Here is a 26,104-nt window from a genome sequence, read left to right on the forward strand (position 1 = left end):
AAAAAAAAAAAAAAAAGGAAGGGAAGAGAGAAGGTGAATAATTTCAAGCTATGACACATCTATGTATGGATATAACATAAGAAGGGACATGATGTAAGCTGCTGACAATAGAGGACAGGAAGTAAGAGAAGCATAAAATTATTGTGAGCAAAACAAAATATATGTATTTCTAAAATAACATGGTGAACCCCCTTGGTACAATTAATACATGACTAAGAAAAGAAAACAGTAAAGTTAATAGGCTTGGATGGGGGCACCAACAGGAGGAGAGAGGGCAAGAAAAGGCAGTGCCTGGTAATGAATATAGTGAGCACAGTTTATTTGCATGTATAAAAATAGGACAATGAGACCTGTTGAAATTGTTTTAGGAAAGGGGAAAAAGATGGGGGTGACTCGGGAAGGTTAATGAAAGATACATTATTTACATGTGAGGAATTTACATACAAGGACAAAACCCTTCTTGTACAACAAATGTATGTTAATTTAAGAAAATTTAGAAAAAAATTGTGCCTCTACTGAATTTGTACAGAATTTTCCCCTCATCATTGTTCCCTAAACAATACAGCTCAGGGCCTGGGCACTGTTCCTGAGCTTTTTTTGCTCAAGGCTAGCACTCTACCACTTGAGCCACAGCACCACTTTCAGCTTTTTCTGTGTATGTGGTACTGAGGAATCGAACCCAGGGCTTCATAAATGCTAGGCAAGCACTCTACCACTGAGCCACATTCCCAACCTGTATAACAACTATTTACCTAGTGCTTGTACTGAATTAGATAATATAAGTAATTAAAAGATGATATATGTATGTGTGTGTTATATGCAAATACAACTTGAACATCCATGTACTTTGTATGCATGGGAGGTGCAGTTTTGGAACTAATTCCCAATGGATAATCAGAATGACCGTTTTTCTTTAAAGTAGGAGATAAAATTAAGATGAAATAACATATTACATCATTATCTATAGTTGCCAGGCAAAACAGTATCTGGAAAATAATAGACATTAAATAAATATTTGTTGAATTAAATAATTCAACACAGGGGAACAACTACTCATTGGCTATACTGTAAGCTCCTGAAGAACAGGACCAAGCTTAACTGGTTCACTGACAACATACCCTCAGAAATTAGCCTGAGGAGAAGCGGTGATGCATCCACATTTCTTTTTGGTTCTTTTTGTTTGTTGTTTTTGTTTGTTCCAAGACTTAAACTAGGGGCCTCAGACTTTCATTTAGCTTTCCTGCTCACAACTGGCATTCCACCATGTAAGCCACACACCACCAACCAGCATAGCATTTTGCTGGTTAACTGGACATGGAGTCTGTCTGACTGGTTTCAGTGATCCTATCTCAGCCTTCTGAATATCTAAGATTACTAGTGTAAGCCACTTACACCCAGCTCCATTCACATTTTTCAATGCTATGGAAGTAGTGACAAGGACCACAAGGATGGTCAACTAGGTAAATGCAGCAGAGAAGATGGATCAAGTATTCTTAGTTGTAAAAGTTAGGTATGGTACCACAGGCTTGTAATCTTTGCACTCAGAGGCTGAGGCAGAAGGATCACAAATTCAAAGCCAGTGAGTTTGAAATTAGGCTGGGTTACGGGGCTTCAAAGTAAAATACTGTCTAAAAACAAAAACAGCCAGGCGCCAGTGGCTCATGCCTGTAATCCTACTCAGGAGGCTGAGATCTGCAGATTGCAGTTCAAAGCCAGCCCGGGCAAGGAAAGTCTGTGAGACTCTTATCTCCAATATACCACTCAGAAAACCAGAAGCGGTGCTGTGGCTCAAGTGGTAGAGTCCTAGACTTGAGCTGAAGAGCTGAGGGACAGTGCCCAGGCCCAGAGTTCAAGGCCCACGACTGACCAAAAAACAAAAACAACTAGCTGCTCTAGCTTAATAAGATCACTACAAGAGTGGGGCAGTGGCCAAAGTATAAGGAAGTAAGTACCAACTACACTTTCAAGAAAACTTGAAAGACCAAGGACCGATAATTAGAAGATACAAGTTGAGAAAGTATTTGTATTCAAAACAGGGGTAGACAGTTGAATATCAAAAGTACCCCTATACAAGCTAAATAAATAATCTTTCACTTCATCTGAAAGAAATAGTTAATACAAATAGCCACTCAGTATCTTTCAGAATTCTTTTAAAATAGCACCAAATTTCAGTAAAAAGGGAAAACTAAACCTCTCCAAGCTGAATCAGAACAGGAAGTTACAAAACCATCCATGCAGTTTTTCTTGATTACACATAGGAAGTATTACAACACTGGAGACTTTCAAAGCAGCTGAAGTTGAACATACAAGTATCAAAACTCAGGCTCTGAGAATTATATTGTATTTTGTGTTAAGGAATTAAAAAATAAAACCTTGCTACTAAGAGGCCCAGAATCAAGAGGAGAGCCAAACAGATAAAGAGATAGGAACCAGGTGGCTTGGGAAGCTGAATTGATAAGGAGTGGGTTCAGCACACTAGGGAAAGAATGTAACTTAGACAGGGTGACTAAGAGAAGCCAGAGGTGACACCCAAAGGGAATCTAAAGACTTCAGGGAGGGGTGACACATAATTACTTTACTTATCAAAATGATATCTATGTAGTGAATTCAATGTCACTAAACACTCCACAGGATATAAAGAAAATTTGTTTTTCTTAGAGAGCTTAAGACTCAACAGGCAACTTCAGCTTTCTTGCACCACCTCACACAGCTGTTGCTAACCACACTGAGTGCTAAGACTCCAAAAAATAGAGCTATGCTACTACTGGGCAGGAAGCATAAGCCTCCCGGAGAGCGGGTAATGACTTAAAAAGTGTTCCTAGCAGCTCTAAAACAAGAGGAATATTTAAGAAAGATGACTGCCCTGTGAAGTCAACAGAACCAGAGAGAGAAAAGTAGAGGAAATAAGCAATAGTGAGAAAATTAAACCCTGAACTCCAAGAAACACAAGTTAAAAAAAAATTGCCAGGTGCATTAGGTGCGCTGGGTTGCGCACGCCTGTAATCCTAGTTACTCAGGAGGCTGAGATCTGAGGATCGAGGTTCAAAGCCAGCCAGGAAAGTCCAGGCAGGAAAGTCCGTGAGACTTATCTCCAATAAGCCACCAGAAAACTGGAAGTGGCGCTGTGGCTCAAGTGGTGGAGTGCTAGCCTTGAGCTGAAGCACTAAGGGACAGCACCCAGGCCAAGAGTTCAAGCCTCACACCAACAAAGAACAAACAAAAAAAATTTTGCCAGGTGCTAGTAGCTCTTGCCTGTAATCCTAGCTACTTAAGAGGCTGAGATCTGAGAACAGCTGTTCAAAGCCAGCAGGGGCAGGAAAATTAGTGACACTCTTATCTCCAATTCACCCACCGAAAAACCCTGTAAGTGGATCTATGGCTCAAGTGACAGAGTGCTAGTAGCCTTGAGCAAAAGAAGCTCAGGGATAAACCACCCAGACCCTGAGCTCAAGCCCCAGGACTAGCACTGGGGAAAAAAAAAAAAAAAAAAGATGAGACTCAGAAAACTCCATTTATAAGCCGGCTGCTGGACCAGCCGGGTACCAGTGGCTCATCATGCCTGTAAATCCTAGCTACTCAGGAGGCTGAGATCTGAGAATCAGAGTTCAAAGCCAGCCTAGGCAGGAAACTCTGTGAGACTCTTATCCCCAATAAACCACTAGAAAACCGGAAGTAGTGCTGTGGCTCAAGCAGTAGAGCACTCGCCTTGAGCTAAAGAGCGTAGGGACAGCACCCAGGCCCAGAGTTCAAGCCCCACAACTGGAAAAAAAGAAAAGAAGAGAAAACTACATTGGACAAATATTTGCTGTCCTCTACTCAATAAAGAAAGGCCATCTGGACAGATGAATGCTGACTATCATGGCTAGAAGACTTGCCCTTCTTCCCCATTACAGGTGACTTCCTTGCCTTCCTCCATACCAAAACTGACCCCCTATACTGACACTGAGCTCATTTCTTCATCCCAAAATGGGCAACCAAACTGCTTGAAGCAGAAATGTAAGAGCTCTGAACTGACCCCATTTCTTCAATAGCACTTGCACCCCAGCCATAAGAGCCAAGTTCACACACTCATCATCCTTCCCATAGCTCATCCCCTCCCCCAAGGCTGTACTAATGCTATCTCCTGCCTCTTCAATTCTCAGCTCTGTTCACAGCCTAAAGGTCTCAGCATCTGACTTTACAGTCTGAGAAAGTAGTTTCCTACAGAAAGTATAGACTTTGGTCTTTAGAAAGTCTTCACCTCATATCTCAGTTCTACCACTCTGCCACTGGGTGTTTCTCTACAACTCAGGGTTGTTGTTTTTTAAATCTGTGTGAGTATCTATTTTATAAGATTATGAAAGTGAAACACAAAATTATGTCTAAAATCCCAGAGGTCAAGCAGGGTGGGGTATGTCTATAATACCATCTAGTAGGGAAGTGTAGCTAAGAGGTTCAAAGACTGACCCTGGGCAAAAGGTGTGAGACCTTATCTAAGAAAAAAACTAAAGCAAAAGGGGCTGTAGAAAAGGTTCCAATGGTACTGAGCCTACATAGGAAGCCCCAACTTCAAAACCTCACCACCAAACTAAAAGGAAACACAAACCAACCAACCAAAAAAGCCCACCACAGTAACTAGTACACAGCAGCTATTCAACAGATGTTCACTGTCTTACCCTCACTACCCCTCTTCCAGCATAACAAGCTTTTCTTCTTTAGCTGTCAAAGCCCTCAGCTTTGCCTGGTGCCCCAAATGCCCACCGTTAAGGGACTAAAGAAGTCACAGGAAGCCAAAGATGAGTCTGAAACACTACCTGTGTTGTTGCAGGAACCCCTGCAGGGGACCACAAATATCTTCATAGCAGCTCACACTTGTAATTCTAAATTCCTCAGAAGGCTGAGATCTGAGGATCATGGTTTAAAGTCAGCCTAGGCAGGTAAGTCAGAGACTCTTATTTCCAATTAAAACAAAAGCCAGAAGTGGAGCTGTGGCTCAAGTGGTAGAGAGCCTTGAGCAAAAAAGCCAGGACTGGCACACACACAGACATATGCACACATACAAACACACACACATACACACACACACACACACACACACACACACACACGGAGTTAACAAAGGTGGTTCACATTCCACATTAGTGTTAATACAACAGTTCAGCTAATTGGGGGAGCTGGCAAGTCTTCAATGGACTATCTTAGAGCCCAACAATTTACCACGTGGTTTCAAGAAGAAAATGCTTCCCAACAGTTCATAACAAAAAATGTTTCAACACTGTAAATTATTCTTGAGCTGAAAGTTACCTCTGCATCTCCAGTGAAACCACAGAAGTCTATGGGGAAGAGAAGCCAAGTGTACACTGAACTACCATAACAGACCAAACTTTATGCTACATGTGTTATGCATATATTGCTGCCCATTGTTTTATGCATGAATCCCACTTATTCTTCACAGAATGCAATGTAATATTTTTACTTTAAGTTTACAAAAGAAGAAACAGAGCAGCTTGCTTATGGCCACATTGCTAGTATATACCAGAACAAAGATGGAACCTAGGTTGAAGCCATCCTTCACAGAAGAAACTATTTTGAGAATAAGCTTGATTCAAAGAATAGAAAGGAAAAGAACACTAAAACCAAGTTCTTCTGGACCTTAAAATAACAAAATTTTGGGATTGGAAGAGTAGCTCAGTTGGTAGAACATCAGCCAGAGTGAAAGTATCAGGTCCCAAGTTCCAGTCCTGGTCTTGGATGGATGGACACACACACACACACACACACACAATTTAGCAATATCTAATATCCAATAGACTATAGCTTATGTAAAAACCAAACTTGTCCCCTTCCTAGGTCAGTGGGCCGGCGTGAAAGAAATACTGATGACCAAGTATTAATGAACATGTAGTTGATGCTGATACATGGCATGGCCTGGTTGTAACAGGAAAACATAGGTGCTCTGTACTGTTATAGACTCTCAACACATGGAGATTCAAAGCTCTGAGGGCAGGGACTGCGTTGTACTGCTTGATATTTGACAAAAATAGAGGAGTCAAATCTTGGCCAGGTAGGGGAGGGAGTGAATGGATCCTTAACATTATATTTCTAAGCAGAGATGTCTGGCTGTCCTAGTTCTGAATGGCAATTCCATGGGAGATTAAGAGGAGATTTGTGAAGAAATATAATCACAGCAAGCAAAGGCAAAGAGTGGAAGGTAGGTGGTTTCCCCTTAGGGAAAGGCAAACATGTAAGTTCCCTGCCTGAGGGATTTATGTTGAGCAGTAAAAGATAATAGATTGCAATCAGTTTTCCTAAGTAAAAGACAAACTGGAGTCAGGATCACCCCCTCCTCGTGTGTGCGTGTGTGCGTGTGTGTGTGTGTGTGTGTGTGTGTGTAATAGAGAAAGCAAACCACAAGCCTCTTGCATGCCAGACAAAGCTCTGATATTGAGCCACATCCTCAGCACCATCACTCCCCTTTTCCTGAGATAGGATCTTATATATCCCAGGGTGGCTTTGAGTCTCCTGCCTTAGATTAGCATCCTGAGTGCTGGGATTACAAGCACACATTACCACATCAGCTTCTTCTTCCCTCTTACTCTTATACTTAAAATGTGTCAGGCTGAAAAAGAAATCTCAGGCTGTGGGAATGGTCTGTAAAGTGCCTGCCTAGAATGGATGAGCCCTAAGTTCTATCCATTGCAAAAATAGATAAATAAAAGGATGAAGAAGGAAGAGGGAGAAATGAGGAAGAAAGAGGAGGAGAGGGGCTAGGAAGGTGGCTCAGTGGTAGAGCGCTTGCCTTGCATGCGTGAGGCCCTGGGTGCGATTCCTCAGCACCACATAAGCAAAAAGAAAAAAGCTGGAAGTGGTGCTGTGGCTCAAGTGGTAGAGCGCTAGCCTTGAGCTGAAGAGCTGAGGGACAGCGCCCAGGTTCAGAGTTCAGGCCCATGACCGGACCCAAAAAAAAAAAAAGAAAGAGGAGGAGAAACAACATCTACTACAATTACTACAATGGAATGTCACTGACCACATATTTCATCTACGGTATGTCTAGAAGCAACAGAAGACAACTAATTCACGAAATATTACTGTTTCCTGATTTTTTTTTTTTAAAAAGAAGATTCTAGGGGCTGGGAAGGTGGCTCAGCGGTAGAGCACTTGCCTTGCATTCCTGAGGCCCTGGGTTCAATTCCTCAGCACCACATAAGCAAAAAGAGAAAAGCCGGAAGTGGCACTGTGGCTCAACTGGTAGAGCACTAGCCTTGAGCTGAAGAGCTGAGGGACAGCGTCCAGGTGCAGAGTTCAGGTCCCACAACCGGACCAAAAAAAAAGGAGATTCTATCCCAATAAATACTTTGGAATACTTTGAGGCATTTTGGTGAACATATGTGACAAAGGATTCCTGAGTTTAATCATACATCTTGGCCAATTGTTTAGCAGAAAAGTGGGTCAGTGAGCAAACCACATAGGACACATTATATCCAGCAATGTTCAGAGAGAGGTAGGTGAAGAGGTAACTAGACAGTCCTGGCAGGTTCTCTGGGAGGGCACAACTACAAGAAATGGTGTGAAAACATGGACTAAACTAACAGACTAGACAAACAGCTACTTAGAAACCTTTAAGGAAGCCAGGCACTGGTGGCTCACGCCTGTAATCCTAACTACTCAAGAGGCTGAGATCTGAGGGTCATGGTTCAAAGCCAGCCCCGGTCCGTGAGACTCTTATCTCTAATAAACCTAGAAAACCAGAAGTGGTGCTGTGGCTCAAGCGGTAGAGCCCTTACCTTGAGCTGAAGAGGGCAGGGACAGCGCCTAGGCCCAGAGTTCAAGCCTCACTACTGACAAAAAAAAGAAACCTTTAGGGAGTAAACCTTAAAAATGCTTTTAGCTGGGTGCTGGTGGCTCATACCTGTAATCCTAGCTACTCAAGGAGGCTGATATCTGAGGATTGCAGTTCAAAGCCAAGCCAGGTAACAAAGCCCGTGAGACTCTTATCTCCTATTAACCTCAAGAAGACCAAAAGTGGAGTTATGGCTCAAAATGGTAGAGCACTAGCCTTGAGCAAAAGAGCTTAGGGACAGTGCCCCGACCCAGAGTTCAAGCCCTACAAATGATTAAAAAAAATAAAAATAAAAAAATAAAAGAGCCAGGTGCCAGTGGCTCACACCTGGAATCCTAGCTACTCAAGAGGCTGGGATCTGAGGATCACGGTTCAAAGCCAGCCTGGGCATCAAAGTCCCTGAGACTCTATCTCCAGTAAACCACCAGAAAACTGGAAGTGGCGCTGTGGCTCAAGTATTAGAATGCTAGCCTTGAGCTGAAGAGCTCAGGGACAGCGCCCAGGCCCAGAGTTCAGGCCCCAATACTGACCCCCCCCCAAAAAAAATAAACAAGCCTTCTGAAACTGTTTTAAGAAGGGGGAGTAAGCCAGGTGCTGATGGCTCAGGCCTATAATTCTAGCTACTCAGGAGGCTCTGTGTGGCACTGTGGCTCAAGTGGTAGAATGATAGCCTTGAGCTGAAGAGCTCAGGGAAAGCACCCAGGCCCAGAGTTCAAGCCTCAGGACTGACCAAAAAAAAAGGGGGGGCGGTGTAGGAGTCAGGTGCCCAAGGCTCACACCTGTAATCCTGGCTTCCCAGGAGGCTGAGATCTAAGGATCAGGGTTAGAAGACAACCCAGGCTGGAAAGTCTATGAGACTCTTATCACCAATTAACCGCTAAAAAGCCTCAAATGGAGCTGTGGCTGAAGGGATTAGCCTTATTTAAAAAGAACACTTATTTAAATAAGGTTAATTAAGAACCTTATTCCAAAATAAGTTAAAAAGAATGCTTTTGAGCAGAATGACAATACTTTGAGGAGAATTTCAAATACACAGCAGTAAAAAAGCAAGTACAAGAATCTGAAATGTAAAATTAAGAGTCTGAATGACCCACAGTCCTACAGTAGGAAGACAATACCTGTGGCAAGGTTTTGGTTGGTTTACTTTTGCACAAGATAAGCATATTGGAAAAGAAATGAAGCAATCAGTAAGCCAACTACACACTATAGCAAACAATGGAACAACCAAAAGCAAACAGGAAAATCAGGCTAAAATCTGACTCAGAAATAAGCTGCTTAGGAAGCCAAGAAGGCTAGATCTCAAACACTTTCTCGAGTAGCACCAGTGCTAGAAAGAAAAACAGGTTGGGAAAAATGGGGAAAAACAAGGGTAGATTAAGAGATTGAGAAGCTGTCATCAGTAATAAACATTGGCCTTTTCAAGCCAATTATATGGATGCAAATACCAAGATAATATCATGAAATCAAAAGCTAAGGGTAAGATAGTGCTTCCAGAAAGCAAATCTCCTGAATGTCTATTAAGCAAGATGTCCAAACACTGTAATCAACTGCTGTTTCACTCTCAGCCCTCATCCAACCTCACACCTACCAGTCTCAAGACTTGATTATAAAATCTTTCACAGAGATCTCATGGGAAAAATAAAATAGAGTTGAAATATATCCACACCAGACTAAGGAAAGTCCTCATAATACCTTTGACCTTGTTCAGCATGATTATCAATGACCAGAGATGTGAATGGCAAATCAGGTTTGCAAATAGAATAATTGCACACAGTACAACATGAAAAAATAAAAGTCAATGTCACTAGTTTCATAATCATTCCTTCTCCCTTTCTGCCTAGGTCAGCATTTCCCAAAATATGTTCCATTTAATTCCTGGAAATGAGAGCTGAAAAATGGGTTCACAAGTTTATAACATCTGGAAAATTCTTCACTTTCTTCCTTGTTAGTTTTTAGTACATCAACCGCTCTGAAAAGACCCCTAATAAATAAACTTGGGGGGGGGGCAGGAGAAAAAATAATAAACTTCTGTTTTGACTTAATGTTTTCCAAACATTTGCTAATGAAACACAGTCACATAGTAATCATTAACTGAAGATAGCCAAAAGGTAGAACCTCATTTAAACTTGCTATGCCAAAAAAGAAAGAAAGAAAAGAAATGATGCTAAACTGCTACTGCCTAGTCAGTCTCCTTCCTAATCTAGGAGGAAAAAAAAAAAAATCACACCAACTAAAACAACAAACATGGCACTTCCTGCCTCTTCCCTCATCCCCTTTCCAGTCTTCCTTACTCTTCAGTGGCTTCACTACCTGTGCTCCACTGAAGGCCTTCTTTTGCAGGATGTAAAGGATAACCATACAACTGGCAGAGCTAAGTGGCTTTCCTGAGGTACGATCCCTCCACAGGGTCACACAGGAATAGATGGTCAAACTTTACACTCTTCCCTCCACTTTTTTTGGTCAGCCATGGGGCTTGAAGTCTGGGCCTGGGCGCTGTCCCTGCACTCTTCAGCTCAAGGTAAGGGCTCTACCACTTGAGCCACAGTGCCACTTGTAGTTGTTTTTTATTGTTTTGTTTTGTTTTTTTTCCGGTTGTGGGTCCTGAACTCTGGGCCTGAGCACTGTCCTTCAGCTCTTCAGCTCAAGGCTAGTACCCTACCACTTGAGCCACAGCGCCACTTCCGGCTTTTTTCTTTTTGCTTATGTGGTGCTGAGGAATTGAACCCAGGGCCTCAGGCATGCAAGGCAAGCGCTCTACCACTGAGCCAACTTCCCAGCCCCCACTTCTAGTTTTCTAGTGGTTTATTGGAGATAAGACTCTCACAGTATCTTAAAAGAAAAAAAAAAGTCTCACGGACTTTCCTGCCCAGGCTGGCTTTGAACTAGATCCTCAGCTCTCAGCCTCCTGAGTAGCTAGGATTACAGGCATGAGCCACTGGTGCCCAGCTTTCCCTCCACTTCTATTACAAGGCATTCCACCCATCTCTAACAATGGTGATCTTCTCTGGTTCCTCTTTCTCTGTCCAACCCTTAAACTCTCAGACCAACTCTTGCTTCTCCCTTAAGCAAATGGCTTACAGTTTAATTGCTACCCTTTCCTGTCTCCACAATCCTAATCCTAAATTGTTTCCTTGACTTCAGACTCTCATTTCCAGTGGGCTTTCAGCTTGTGTTTGTTAACTTTTCTCCAAGGACTACACATTCAATACACTCCAACTAACTCCATCAATTTCCCCACCAAACTTTCTGCTCTTCCTGTCTTGATTTTTGTTACTGGAATCAACATTGAAGGGAAGGTGGACAGTAGAGTTAGCTGCTTCCCTATCAGCATACACACAATGTGAATTTGCCTTTGTTCAAAGTACCCACCACACTAGACCTTTCACTGCTAAACTCTTCACCAGCTCCAGCTATTAGCTGTACTAATACATATAAATTCAACACACTTGAAAAAAAACAAAAACAGATGAATCTTTTCAATTCACTTCACTCAAAACCTTTGAATTACACCCAACTCATAACTCCATTATTCAATCACCGATAATATACCAAGTTCCTGAGGTATCAATAAAAGCTCCTCTTTCCTTCATCAGAATTAAATAAAACTCCAAGCCAATGTTCCAAATGTCTTCTAAGTAACACTGCCTCCAAGCTACTACTGCTGCCAGGGCACTCTTTCTAAAGTACTAGTCTAACCACATTGTCTAACCAGGCTCACAATCTCCCACCCAATAGTTTCCCACTATATCTGGAATGCAGTACAAACCTTAGCAGCTATCTTTGCCTGGCCCTCTACAAGGGATCCATGCTATCTTCCATCCTTATCTCTTACTATTCTTTGTTCTAGTCCAAGGGTCACAATACAGCCAAATCTAGCTACCTGCTTGTTTTTATAAATATCACTCACCACTATCTTTTTGTTTTGTTTTATCACAGTGCTACACTTCCAAACCTAAGACTCTTGCTTGCTAGGCAAGTGCCCTACCACAGAGCATTATCTCCACCCCACTTGAACATTATCTACGACTGCATGGGTGCTATAGCAGAAAAGCTAAGTAGTTATAACAGAGATCACAGAGCTTAGAATATTTACGATTTAGCTTTTTACAAAAAAATAAAAATACAGAGCTCTATTCTAACAGGTAATAGGCAATTCCCTAAGATGGCCTGTGTTTCATACCATTTCTTAGTGTCTGCCATTCCCATCTCTCAGAAGGATGTGTCTCTGCTTCTGATGTTAACAGCTAGCTTCTGTGTTCCCAGTGCAGAATTTGCACCAACCCACACCATTGTCATACAAATATTTCTACTTCTGTAAACTGTCCATCTGCATCCCCATCCTCACAGAGCATAAAAGCACCTTGCTTTATAAATGTTTACTGAGGGGCTGGAAGGTGGCTCAGTGGTAGAGTGCTTGCCTTGCATGCATGAGGCCCTGGGTTCAATTCCTCAGCATCACATAAGCAGAAAAAGCTGGAAGTGGTGCTATGGCTCAAGTAGTAGAGTGCTAGCCTTGAGCTGAAGAGCTGAGGGACAGTGCCCAGGCCGAGAGTTCAGGCCCCATGACCAGCAGGAAAACAAGGAAAAAGTTAGCTGAATTGAAACATCCTGCTTAAGCTCAAATACTGGGTGGAAATCAACATGATAATATTTAGTATGGAGGTATTCTTTTGTCACAGATACTCAGGCTTGAATTTAGGGCTCAGACTCTCAATTGGCTTTTTTTTGTTGTTGTTCAGAGTTGGTACTCTACTACTTGAGCCATACACCTCCAGTTCCAGCTTTTTGTTGGTTAATTGGAGATAATAGCCTCTCCGATTTGTTGGCACAGTCTAACTTTGAATTATGATCCTCAGATCTCAGCCTTCTGAGTAGCTAGGATTACAATTGTGAGGCACTGAGCCTGGATAGGGAGGTATTCTTAAGGCCAACATATGACTGTCTATTCAACTGCACAAGACTTGACAGTATGCTCAAGATACTAACATGGAAAAGTTTCTCAATCCCAGCCAGCACTATTAACATATAAGGCCAGCTAACTGCTACAGAGAGTTCCCTGTATATTGTAAAATGTTCAGTAGAATCTTCAGTCTCTATCCACTATATTCCTGGAACAACTACCCTATGCGACAAACAAAAGTGTCTCCAGACATTACTAAATGTCTTCTGAGGGAAAATATTACCCCCAGTTGAGAGGCACTATTCTGGAAGTTTCCAGGTTCAAGGTGACAGAAAGATGATGTTGCTAATAAAACATACACTACCCAGCAATTGTAGTACAGTGTCCAGATTAAAAGATAAAGCCCCAGGGTACTCAATACTATTGACTCACACTTGTGAGATTGTACTCAACTCTAAATTCTAAAGGGACTTGGAAAACTAGAATTCATTCAATTAAAGGTGACCAGGCCAATGGGACACTGGAGGAAAATATCCTAAGAGGAATATTTAACTAAATGGAAGTGGTCAGATAAAAGAGAACTCAGAATCTTTAAGAAGCAAATTGTGGGACTGTTAGTGGGAGAACTAGAACTAGAAAGCTGTGCCTGAAGGGGGCAGATTTGGCTCTATATAAATCAAAAGCTTTCTAACAATTAGAGTGGCCCAACATGTGTATTACATTGAGCCATGATGTCCTTTTGGAGCTGTTCAAGCACAGACCATGATACATCAAACAGGCTGTAGAGAGGGATTCTTGCACACCATGGGAAATAGTACGAGATTTAAGGTTTTTCTAGCTCTGGGTTAATGCTAGAAAAGGCCAAATGTCATGCATACGCCATATGTAATTCCAAGACCTTAATAACAGCAACATAGGTTTTTGTGAGAGTTTTCTTCTGTTGGGTGCTGAAAAAATAATAAGTCTAGCAATCCAGGAGGCTGAGATTTAAAGGAGAGTGGATGTTTAAAGCCAGTCCCAGAAGACAAGTCCATGAAACTATAAAATAACCAGCAAAAGCAGAGCTGGATATGTGGCTCAATTGGTAGAGAGCCAGCTGTGAACAAGCAAGAGGAATAAGCTCAAGGCTGAGTTCAAACCCCAAGGTTCTGGGTTTTTTTCCTTAAATAATTTATCCTATTTCTGCTTGGTAGCTTCTTACATTTAATCCCCAACACTATAACGACCAGTGACCTATTTTCTGTAATAATTCCTGGATAATTATCACCTCTACCTCTAACCATGCCTTTTATTCTACTAGTACAATTTGTAAAATGCTTTACTCACATTACCTAAATATGAATATAACAACTTATTCAGATGATCTACTCATTTGCAATCTCTTGCCTGAATTATAAACTCTAGCCTTCACAATTCACTAAGCACTCACTAATAAAGTATATTCCAGAAGATACTCATCTCCCAAACAAATCAATTACATACAATCCAGAGATAAGCCAAATCTAGTTATTTTAGTATCAGACATTCAAGTTTAATTATTTCAGCATCATAAACATAAATTTACTTCAATGCAATTTATATTTTATTCATGATAGGGGAGGAAAATGTGAAATATTACAAATTAGTATTTATAAATTACAATATGGCCATACAATCCAAAAGATCTAGTAAGCAGTCACCATAAAACACAAAGTACATGTGTTGTTAACAGGCAAAAATCACAGTCAGCTCTAAGCCCAGGACTCCTTAACTCCCCAGTTGAAACTGCCAGCAAGTGTTGGATAAAGAGTTACCCAAAAGCCTAACTGGGCCCTCACTAGTCAATTTACTTACTTCTTTGCGTTTCGTTTCTGGACATTCCGATTGCAGAGTAAGGGTTGCACCTTCAATATTTCTTGGCATGGGTGTGGAACCAGGGTTTATAGTCAAATGAATCTGATCTGGTGAGATAATATGTTGCACGTAACCCTGGGACATTGCTTCCTGGTCTATTAGGAAGCCCTCTTCACCCCCTACCAGAAAAGGCAAGTGTTCTCCACACTGTCCATCGTCATCTTCATCCTCCAAAGTGCCAGGGTCCTGCTCAATAAGAACAGTGGTCCTATCATAAACAGTTCCAGATGAGGAAGGCACCAGTCCATTTTCATCCACAAACCTGAGCATCTTGTCATCGGGGGTCAGGTCATCTTCGTCCGCCTTAAAGAAGATGATGTTGTCGTCTGGACTGTGTTCTCCCATGATTCAATGGTGCTCAGCTCAGTTGCGAGAAATGAAAAGGTAATGACCTTTCTGCAATAGACAAAGTCAGAATTAGTGCCATACCTCAAGAAACACTGACCTTAGCAACATTAGGATTCATTTTCTCCTTCTTATTTAAAACAGCAAGTGAAAAATTGACTTATTTGGAAATTTTTTTGGTTGGGTATGGGGCTTAAACTCTGGGCCTCGGTGCTGTCCCTCAGCTCTTCAACTCAAGGCAAGTGCTCTACCACTTGAACCCTACAGCCACTTCCAGTTTTCTAGTGGCTTATTGGAGATAAGAGTCTCACAACTTTCCTATTCAGGCTGGCTTCGAACTGTGATCCTCAGATCTCAGCCTCCTGAGTAGCTAGGATTACAGATGTCAGGTGTGAGCCACTGGTGCCCAGATGTTTTTTGGAAATATTTTTAACTTTGATACAATCAAGCAATTTTAAAGGGAAAGCCGTGCTTTTTTTTTTTCTTCAAAAACCTGAAGGATTAAGTAGTCTACAAGATCTTTTAAATGTGCTTTACTCTCAACCAGTTTCAGGATTGGACAAAATACTTGAAGAGGGTAATGGAGCAAATAGAAAGGAGGGTGCTTCAAGGTTGAATGGCTATAAACCTTAAAGTAAGGAGATCCTTTTCAAATATCCCCTAAAGCACACCATAAGGCATACACAGCCACTTGTAGTCGATGGTGGAAGGAGAAAGGCTTGGGATACAGTCAATCACCTACAAATCCTGTCTGTGTCTGCTCCTTATTTACTTGGGTAACTTTTCTGTGCCTCATTTTTATTACATGTATGGTGAGACTAGTAATTCCTGTTCTCTCAGAAATTGTTAGGAGGAACAAAAGAGAAAATGTATATAAAATAAATTCCTGGCAAACAACAGAACAACGTGAAAGTCTTCCCTCCTTACTAGAATAGATAGTTTTGCTTCAGGTGAAGAGCTAATCTCTATCAAGGAACAGCTAATGAAAATCACTTTGTCTCCTGAAATAATATGGTATGGACCAGAAGTTATTCTTGTCCTTAGGGAATGTCTGGAGTATAGTACAGAGACACTAGGAACTCAGGAAATGTCAGCTAAATGAATGACGATAGACAAGCAGATATACTCCCTTGAGGAAAATACCAAGTTTGAAGCTTTCATGGTTTGTACCAATGATTCTCCCTTCACCAGCAAACACACGGGTTCTACAAAATGTGGGCTTGCTGGGCAGCACAGAGACTTTATAAACAATCGGCATATCACTTTTAACTTGCAGCCTGGTTCTGCGCCTTCTCTTCGGCTCGGGGTTGGGATGTGAGCACCGATGTTGTGAGGCGGCCGACAGAGAAGTCGTTCTGTTACCAGGGACAAGTCAAGGGATCTAATCCGGGAGGAACACGCCCGACCCCTAGCTCTGCCTTACGCAATACCAAGGCTGCACATTCGGATGCCGGGAGAGAGGAGAGGACGGCAGGGCCCCGCGGAGCTGGCCCCGCACCTTCGGCGGCGATACGAAGACCAACTTTCCGGGACAAACCAGACCAGGTCTGAGGGAGGCCAAGGAGTGCGAGCCGAGCACCCCAGAGAGACTGAGTTAAGGAGCCTGCCGGGGACAGCCCCTAGTCCCTGACTACAGAGCAAAATCTGCAGACAAGCTGGGGGCGGGAGGGGGGGAGCGGACTACAAGACTGGCGAGCTGGGGCAGGGTCCGGGTCTCCATGGAAACAGGAAAGGGGGGCTGGATGCCCATCCCCATGGAAACGGAGGAGGGGTGGGGTCCCTACGGAGAGTGGAACGAGGTCTCCGCTGGGAAATGCGTCAGGAGGAAGCCTAAGTCCCGCGCCCCCCCGCGAAGTCATAGCCCAAGCCGAGTCTAGTTTTCGCCTTTTACCTCCGCGGCTCCCGGCAACTGCGGCGGCGGCGGCGGCGGCGGCGGCAGCAGCAGCTTCTCCCCTCCCCAGCGGCACCATGATTGCCCCCACCTTTCCCCGCCGTCACTTCCGCTTCCTCTTTCCGGAGGAAGGAGAGGACAGCGGCACGATTCTCTCTGGCGCTTCTGATTGGCGCTCCTATCTGGGAGCTGAGTGCACGCCTCCAATGGGCGAGCGGGAGGAGCGGGGCGGAGCGGGGCCGCGGAGGCGTCGCGGGAGCGTCGCGGGGAAGTGTCCGAAGCGTTAACGCGCTGTTCCGGGCTCCCGGTAGCAGCGGCATCCCCATCCACGAGTTCGGAATACTCTCCGCCCCGTTTGCACACTTATTGCAAACCGAAGAGAGGACGCCCGGCTTGAACCAGCAGGGGGCGAGCTTTCCGGACTTATTCTACCCCACCAGCGCCGTCTTGTCTCCCATCTAAGTTAACTCGGTCAGAAAAGGAAAAGTGGACCAAAGAGGCCGAGTTAGGAGAATTCTTGGCCCTGCCCGAGAGGAAGCGGCCGCCTCTTCCCTTTTCACACTTTGGTGGACGGTTTCCGATCTACTCACACTCGAGCTCACTTCGGCTGTCTCAAATCAACTTTTCTCCCTTAAGGGTTTCAGCGAACGCCACCTACTGGCCACTCGCTCCCACTGCCCGCTCTTACCCGCGCCCAGCCTCCATTACCATGCCAAGTAGTGGCACTGGCATCCTGGGTACGATTTTGTCTCTACCTCTTAGTATGTCCCAGTCTTTTCTAGATGCCTGTGAAGTGTAGTTATTGGACCCTCTCTGCAGCCACTGCCTGTTTTCTCCTTGAGGTACTTTTCTGGAATACTCGAGTGGGTCCAGGCTCTGTGGTAGCTCATGCCTGTAAATCCTAGCTATTCAAGAGGCTGAGATATGAGGATCGTAGTTCTTAGCTTGGGCTGGGAGTTTGTGGACTCTTTTATCCAACTAACCTCCAGAAAGCCAGAAGTGGGGCTGTGGCTCAAGTGGTAGAGCACAAGCCATACGCAAAAGATTACGCACAGTGCCCAGGCCCTGAGTTTAAGCCCCAGGACTGGCAAAAAAAAAAGTGAAAAAAAAGTAGGACAATCTTGAGAGAGGGGATTAAAGCCATTTGACCAACTCTTGCTTGGAAATGTGGATAATGTTGACTCTATGCCTCTTTGGGCCCTGACTGGCTTAGCTGTCTCAGTATTAAGCTATGAAGGTTCACAAGTCAATAGCTCAGTGAGAAAAACAAAACATGCACAGGAACAACTGTTAAAAATGCATTTATCATTAAAATATATTAGACTATGAAAGAAGGGATACATTATAAAGAGCTCGGAGGATTTGCAGGCCCAGAAAAATCCATCTGACCCTCCAGAACCTGGTTACCTCCTATGTTTTCATATCTAAGCCACTGTATTCTCAAAGGCTGAGTGGCCAGCCTCAGAGTTACCTAGCCACATCTAAGTTGAAAGGGGGTAAGAGTTCCTATATACACATTGAGCAGTGGAAGCATCTGTGGTAGCTCAGGGTTGTTTACCCAGGAGCATTCTTGCTGTCCAACTCATTCTCCCCTTGGGACTTCCAAGTTTGTCCAAATATCTGATCACAAGTTCAGCCCAGGTTGTAGGAAGCAATGACTGCCCTCGAGGCAGGTTGAGTGAGCAAAAAAACAGTTCTATAAAAAATTTTTAAATAAAAAAATGAATAGAAATCTATTTTGCGTTAAATAACTAAAGTTGAACATCAAATGTCAGTTTTACCAAGGTGGAATTCCCCCATGTTTTCACAACTCTGCATAGGGTATGCTAACCCCAAGCACTAGCAGTGGGTAGGTGTAGCATCTGGAAGAGACAGCCACTGTTCTTGCTTCCAGGTGGCTTTGTTTCATCCCAAGACAGACATCTCTTGAGCTGAAACAGGTAGGGCTAGCAACTGGCTGCCTTGAATGAAACTGGAGATGAGAGAGGCTCAGAGTGGGTTGCAGAGAAACTGATGAATAAACTCTTGAGCTTTTTTCTTCTCTGTGATTTCAAGCTTTGGATGACCAGTTGGGTTTCGAAGCAGTAAGCTGCCAAATATGCTTGCTGTGTGTGAAAATAAAGAAAATACTACTTACTTTTATGTTGTTAGAAATAATTTCTGGTTTCAAAAATAGGGGAGTGAGCCGGGTGCCGGTGGCTCATGTCTGGAATCCTAGCTACTCAGGAGATTGAGATCTCAGGATCTTGGTTCAAAGCCAGCCCGGGCAGGAAAGTCCGTGAGACTCTTATCTCCAATAAACCACTAAAAAACCGGAAGTGGCACTGTGGCTCAAGCAGTAGAACGCTCGCCTTGAGCTGAAGAGCACAGGGATAGTGCCCAAGCCCAGAGTTTAAGCCCCACAACTGACCAAATAAATAAATATATAAATAAATAAAAGTAGGGGAGTGGTGTATGCTATAATCCCAACACTATAAATTCCAGGCCAGCCTAGGGTACATAGTTGAGTTTAAGGTCTGTCTAAACTGCATAGCAAGACCCTTTATGTCTCTGTCTCTTTCTCTTTCTCTCTCTCACACACACACCTATTTTGTTGTTACATGCTAGGCAAGCATTCCATTACTAAGCTATTCCCCCATCTAAACTGAGTATAAATTTTGCCCAGAGCTGGATGTGGTGATGCATACCTGTAATCCTGCATTTGGGAGGCTAAGGCAACAGGATCAAGAGTTCAAAATCAACCTGGGCTATCTAGCTAGACCCTGTCTTAAAAAAAATTATTTTTGCCCCCAGAACTTGACATTTTAAGCTCTGTTGCCAATAACCTGAAACCCTGCAAAGCCTCCTTTCTCAGAATAAATCCATTTGTTTGCAGAGGTGCTTTCTGTAAACATTTGGATACTTACCTAGAATATTCTCATCCAAATGATTTTTCGCTGAATTTTTCAGCAATTCTTGCAAAAACGCCATCAAGTAATTGAAGACATTTTTATGACATCTGGGAAGAGTAGAAATGACCTGAAAGAGGAAGAGGTGGGATTTGCCTTTTTTTTTTTTTTTTTGGTTGTGGGGCTTGAACTCTAGACCTGGGCGCTGTCCCTCCACTCTTCAGCTCAAGGGTAATGCTCTACCACTTGAGCCACAGTGACACTTCCAGTTTTCTGAGTGATTTATTGGAGTTAAGAGTCTCACGGACTTTCCTGCCCTGGCTGGCTTTGAACCGCCATCCTCAGATCTCAGTCTCCTTAGTAGCTAGGATTACAGACATGAGCCACCAGCACCGGGCTTTACTGTTTTGTTTTTGTTCTGTGGGTCGTGGGGCCTGAACTCTGAGCCTGGGCACTGTCCCTCAGCTCTTCAGCTCAAGGCTAGTGCTCTACCACTTGAGCCACAGCGCCACTTCTGGCTTTTTCTGCTTATGTGGTGTTGAGGACTCGAACTCAGGGCCTCAGGCATGCAAGGCAAGCACTCTACCACTGAGCCACCTTCCCAGCCTGATTGCCCATTTTTGCTCACTCAATTATTTGCCAAGATGCCTGCTATATTCTAAGAACTGAGTACATAATGTATGAGCATGAATAAGACTGCACAGAAAACTTTAACCACTTACTGCCTGGCATTAAATACTAAAAGAGAAGCATGGGTCAAACACTATGTGAATTTGAAGGTCAGACTTCTAACTCTGTGTTCTCAGAAGACTTAGGAAATAGATGTCAGACCCAATGTCAGTTGGGTCTTGTAATATAAAATTGGACTAGTAAACGACTAGGTAAGGTCTAGAGAGTTTTGGGCAAAGAAAGTATGAAAAATCAAGAGAAGGCAATCAGCATGACAAGCAGAATGAGTACACTATTAAGAAATTACTTTTGGAGCCGGGCGCTGGTGGCTCACGCCTGTAATCCTAGCTACTCAGGAGGCTGAGATCTGTGGATCGCGGTTCAAAGCCAGCCCAGGCAGGAGAGATCGTGAGACTCCCTATCTCTAATAAACCACCACAAAACTGGAAATGGTCGCTGTAGCTCAAGTGGTTACAGCCTTGAGCTGAACAGCTGAAGGAACGATTAACAGCCATTAAGCATGGAAGGGTTCAGGCTAGAAATCAATGAATAGTACAGCTATTTGCATATCGGGATCAACTGGAAAACTTGAACAAAATACATTCCAAAAGACATTTTCATTCACTGAATATCAGCTAAGTTCCTGGAACTTGAATTATTGTCAAGTGTTTTAGATTATTCTGTCACTACCTGTTATATAAATGAACCACTAGGTGAAATCATGGGAAGTCTTGAATATTTAAGAAAATAATTGAGCCACTGGGCTGGGAAGGTGGCTCAGTGGTAGAGCGCTTGCCTTGCATGCGTGAGGCTCTGGGTTCGATTCCTCAGCACCACATAAGCAAAAAGAAAAAAGGGGCTGGGAAGGTGGCTCAGTGGTAGAGCGCTTGCCTTGCATGCGTGAGGCTCTGGGTTCGATTCCTCAGCACCACATAAGCAAAAAGAAAAAAGCCGGAAGTGGCACTGTGGCTCAAGTGGTAGAGTGCTAGCCTTGAGCTGAGGAGCTGAGGGACAGCACCCAGGCCCAGAGTTCAGGCCCCACGACCTGACCAAAAAAAAAGAAAATAATTGAGCCAGATGTTAGTGGCTCACACCTGTAATCCTAGCTACTCAAAGAGGCTAAAATCTGAGGTTCAAGATTCAGAGTCAGGGGCTGGGAAGGTAGCTTAGTGGTAGAGTGCTTGCCTTGCATTCATGAGGCCCTGGGTTCGATTCCTCAGCACCACATGAGCAAAAAGAAAAAAGCCGGTAGTGGTGTTGTGGCTCAAGTGGTAGAGCGCTAGCCTTGAGCTGAAGAGCTGAGTGACAGTGCCCAAACCCAGAGTTGAGGCCCTACAACCGGACCCAAAAAAAAAAAAAAAAAGATTCAGAGTCAGCCCAGAAAGATAGGACTTTTTTTTTTTTTTTGCCAGTCCTGGGGCTTAAACTTAGGGCTTGGGAACGAGCTTCTTTTGCTCAAGGCTAGTATTCTACCACTTCAGTTACATTGCCACTTCCAGCCTTTTCTGTTTAGGTGACACTGATGAATCAGAACCAGGGCTCCATGCATGCAAGGCAAGCACTCTACCACTAAACCACATTCCCAACCTGAGACTCATACCTAATTAACTAGCAAAAAGTTGGAAGTGGAGATGTGGTTCAAGTGGTAGAGTACTGCCTTGAGCAAAAAACCTTAGCAAAAGTGCCAGGCCCTGAATTCAGGCCCCAGTATCAGTATACACACAAAAGTTAATTCAAAATGAAAAGCCAAGTGTATTTTTTAGACAATATGACAAAGAGTTTTATAATATACAATATGATGGTAACATTCAAAATAAATGATTAAGGGAGGTGACAGTGGCTAACTCCTATAATCCTAGGAGGCTGAGCTCTCTAGAATCAAAATTTAAGGCCAGCCTGGGCAGAAAAGTCCAATGTAACCAGCAAAAAATCAGGCTAGGCATGGTTCCCTTGTGGTGCTCTAGTCTAGTAAATGCAAGGTTCTAAGTTAAAACTTCAGTATTGACAGACACACACACACACACACACATACACACACATGTGCACGTGCGCGCGTGCGCACGCTGAGGTAGAACCTGGATAAAGGGTATTGAACCAGGATAGGGAGAGAACAGAAGAGGGTAAGTTATAGATCAATGGGACTGGGCACATGGAAGGACAGGGGAGGAGTCAGAAATGACTCAGGTTTCAGGGCTGAGTCACTAAAATTAAGGGTGATGCTATTAAAAGAAAAAGGGACATGAGAGGAAGAACAGGTTTGAGAAGGAAAGATAGGGCATTCAGTTTCTAAGACCTGCACTTGAGGGACTGTGCCCACTTTATTGTCAGGCGTCATTGCCTAGGGCTGGTAACATGTGTATGCTGATGCTAAGTGGTTCCCCTCACCTGCTTACTCGCTGTGTAACTGCCAGAACACTCCAAGCAATTATGGTAGGCGCTGAAACAGATGACAGGCTCTGGCAGACTCTCCAGGAAAAGCAGCAAGGCTTCAGCTACTGAATGGTTGCTAGCAGCTTTTGGCCTATTGTTAAGGAACAGATGATGATGATGCCCATGGCTAGAAGGCCTAGGGGCAAGCACATGCCAGAAGTGCGGCCTTGTTCAGTCAGGCCCTCCACAGAGCTGGGATGCCAGCCCAGTATCTCAAAGGGACCATGCTGTTTTTCAGCTGAGCCAGACCCTCCTGAGTTCTTGCTATATGGGTTGCTTAAAACTGCCAAGTCTTCTCTATGCAAACTTTAAGAAAAAAAGATGTTAGCTGAGGACACAATATGAGACTGCATTTTGAAAGATTCTTCTTTCCCTTTTCACAAACACAGACACACACACATGCCTGAAGGATACAAAGATTATCGATTGTTCCTTTATCCAAACAGTCCCTGATATGTTCAAATTCCAACCTCAGGCCTGGCTGCTGAAACAGATCTTCCTGCAAAAGGAAAGAAAATCACAAAACAATTATTTTCGCAGAAAAGTGACAATAATTTCCCATTTAGCAATATGACCATAGTGCAAAAAAGTAGCAACAGTGAAACATCTGAATCAATCTAGCAGACAATGACTGAGGCTGATGAGGTTATTCCATCTTGCAGGACTTCTCAGACATGCTTTTATAATAGATCATTAAGCATCTATTACATAACTATTGGTAGGGCACACACAAAACGAGATTCAACACAAGAAGAAAACTGAGAAGCGGTTGATCTTTCCTGTAGTGCTGAGAGATTAAACAGAAAAAAAGAAAATATAAAATGCATGGCCAGAGGTGAGGTGGGACTCAAGTGGCAGAGTACCTGTCTAACCAGCATAAGTCCCTGAGTTTAGACCCCAGTAACATACTCAAAAAAAAGTGGGGGGGGGGGTCTGGGAAGATAGCTCAGTGGTAGAGCGCTTGCCTTGCATGCCTGAGGCCCTGGTTTTGATTCCTCAGCACCACATAAGCAAAAAGAAAAAAGCTGGAAGTAGCGCTGTGGCTCAAGTGGTAGAGCGCTAGCCTTGAGCTGAAGAGCTGAGGGACAGCGCCCAGGCCCAGAGCTCAGGCCCCACTACCGGACCAAAAAAAAAAAAAGTGTGTGTATGGAAGGGATAGTAGGGGAAAAACAAAGGAGGGGGTAACAATGCTCAATAGGAAATGTACTCATTACCTTACTCATGAAACTGTAACCCCTCTGTACAGTATCTTTACAATAAAAAAATATTAAAAAATAATCCATATCCTTTGATATGTCATTTTAATTGAAATAAAGTCAAATCATAAATATTTTGTAAAAGTGTCTATGTATAAATGATCACAGCATTAAAAAAAAATAAAGCTGGATACCTGTGATTCATGCTTATAATCCTAGCTACTCAGGAGGCTAAGATCTGAGGACTGTGGTTCAAAGCCAGCCTATGCAGGAAAGTCCAGGAAACTCTTATCTACAATTAAGAACCAAAAAAAGCCAGAAGTAGAGCTGTCACTCAAGTGGTAGAGCACTAGTCTTGAGCAAAAAAGTTCAGGGACTGGAAGTGGCTCTGTGGCTCAAGCAGTAGAGGGCTTGCCTTGAGCTGAAGAGTGCAAGGACAGTGCCCAAGCCCAGAGTTCAAGGCCCACGACCAACCAAAAAAAAAAAATAGTAGTTCGGGGACAGCACCTAGGCTCTTGAGTTCAGAACCAGCTCCAGAACCAGCACACACACATAAACACACACACACACATAAACACACACACACACACACACACACACACACACAGAGAACAAAGATGGAAAAAAGAGAAAGCCAGAAAACAATCTCAGCTTTTTGTGCAAACAAGGTTTATGAAAGTTATTTTCATTGGTTTTAGGATATTTTATATTCACTTGTTTTATAAAGTGACTTAAAATCATGTAACTCTGTTAGTAACAACACTAGTATATGTACTGATCACAATTTGCATTTGAAAGGAACTCTACAGAGAAGGTAGAAGAGCACAGTACTTAAAAATATGAATTCTGGGATCTAGGGATGTAGTTCACTTGCCTAGCAGATGTGAGGCCCTGGGTTGGATCCCCAGCACTATAAAAACAATAAGAAAAATGTCTGAGGGATGGGAAGGTGGCTCAGTGGTAGAGTGCTTGCCTTGCACGCATAAGGCCCTGGGTTTGATTCCTCAGTACCACACTAAGCAGAAAAAGCTGGAAGTAACGCTGTGGCTCAAATGGAAGAGTGCTAGCCTTGAGCTGAAACGCTGAGGGACAGCGCCCAGGGCTAGCTAGAGTTCAGGCCCCACAACCAACAAAAAAAAGAAAAAGGTTTGATCCCTTTTTTGGTGGGGGGGGAGGTCTGGTTGTGGGGCCTGAACTCTGGGCCTGGGCGCTGTCCCTCAGTTCTTCAGCTCAAGGCTAGTGCTCTACCACTTGAGCCACAGCGCCACTTCCGGCTTTCTTTCTTTTTGCTTATGTGGTGCTGAGGAATCGAACCCAGGGCCTCATGCTTGCAAGGCAAGCGCTCTACCACTGAGCCACCTTCCCAGCCCAAGGTTTGATCTCTTAAGTCAGATTCCCACCTCTTCCCATTTATCAACTGTGGGATCCTTTACCTTTCTGGAAATTTGTTTCTTCATCCAAGACCCACTATAAGAATTAAATGGAGCAGTTTGGTAATAAACACTTAGAACAGAGCTTGGCACATTACAGCACCAATAATGTGAGGGTGGAAAAACGTGAAAACAGAACATCATGAGAGCATATGTTGCTGGGCTGGAAGCTAGGGGTGTAGCTTAATGGAGAGCACTGGCCTAACATTTATGAGGGCTGGCGCAAAAAAAAGGTTGCCATGGTATCATACTCTGTAAAGATCTCCAGGGAACCTACAAACAGGTTAGTCAAATTGATCAATTGGCTCCATGAAACTTGCACAAATCACTCTAAGATCAGGCCTCTAGATTCATGGGTTCCATCTGGTCCTCTGCCTCTGCCTCAACAAGTTAGCTCCTCCCATTCCCAGAAGCTAGTGAGAATGCCTGCAAAGGACAGCAGGATGACATCCCAGGAGACTTCCAGATGGCTTTCTGACTGGGGGACCCCAGATGCGTGGGGAAGGAACATACTGTGCTAAGAAGGCTGTCCTATTCAAGGCTACGTTCCCTTGGGGGAAATCAAGATCAAGTTCCACATGTAACAGCAGTTCTGGAAGAGGTACAAAACATGGCACAAGACCTCTGGAGGAGGAACAGCTGG

At 43.6% G+C, this 26,104-nt stretch overlaps 2 protein-coding genes across 4 annotated transcripts in view; both read right to left on the reverse strand.

Moving 5' to 3' along the window:
• Window positions 1–16,939, reverse strand: part of Mtf1 (metal-regulatory transcription factor 1) — a 44,436-nt gene extending 27,497 nt beyond the window's left edge. For 2 of the 3 annotated variants that reach the window (XM_013017032.1, XM_013017030.1), the window contains exons 1-2: window positions 16,849–16,939; window positions 14,553–15,008 (exon numbers count right to left, since the gene is read on the reverse strand). In XM_013017032.1, the coding sequence (XP_012872486.1) occupies window positions 14,553–14,957 (405 nt within the window). In that variant the 5' untranslated portion in view covers window positions 14,958–15,008; window positions 16,849–16,939. Of the gene's footprint in view, window positions 1–14,552; window positions 15,009–16,848 lie in introns of those variants that run through there. The other variant, XM_013017033.1, reaches the window with a different exon arrangement.
• A 1,194-nt stretch (window positions 16,940–18,133) lies between these two features.
• Inpp5b (inositol polyphosphate-5-phosphatase, 75kDa) overlaps window positions 18,134–26,104 on the reverse strand; it is a 56,922-nt gene continuing 48,951 nt past the window's right edge. The window contains exons 16-19 of the mRNA XM_013016979.1: window positions 23,250–23,334; window positions 22,791–22,918; window positions 19,755–19,866; window positions 18,134–18,953 (exon numbers count right to left, since the gene is read on the reverse strand). Of these exons, the coding sequence (XP_012872433.1) occupies window positions 18,838–18,953; window positions 19,755–19,866; window positions 22,791–22,918; window positions 23,250–23,334 (441 nt within the window). The 3' untranslated portion in view covers window positions 18,134–18,837. The remainder of the gene's footprint in view (window positions 18,954–19,754; window positions 19,867–22,790; window positions 22,919–23,249; window positions 23,335–26,104) is intronic.

Source organism: Dipodomys ordii, unplaced genomic scaffold (genome assembly GCF_000151885.1).
Source record: "Dipodomys ordii isolate 6190 unplaced genomic scaffold, Dord_2.0 Scaffold33, whole genome shotgun sequence".
In the NCBI taxonomy this organism is placed as follows: Eukaryota; Metazoa; Chordata; class Mammalia; order Rodentia; family Heteromyidae; genus Dipodomys; species Dipodomys ordii.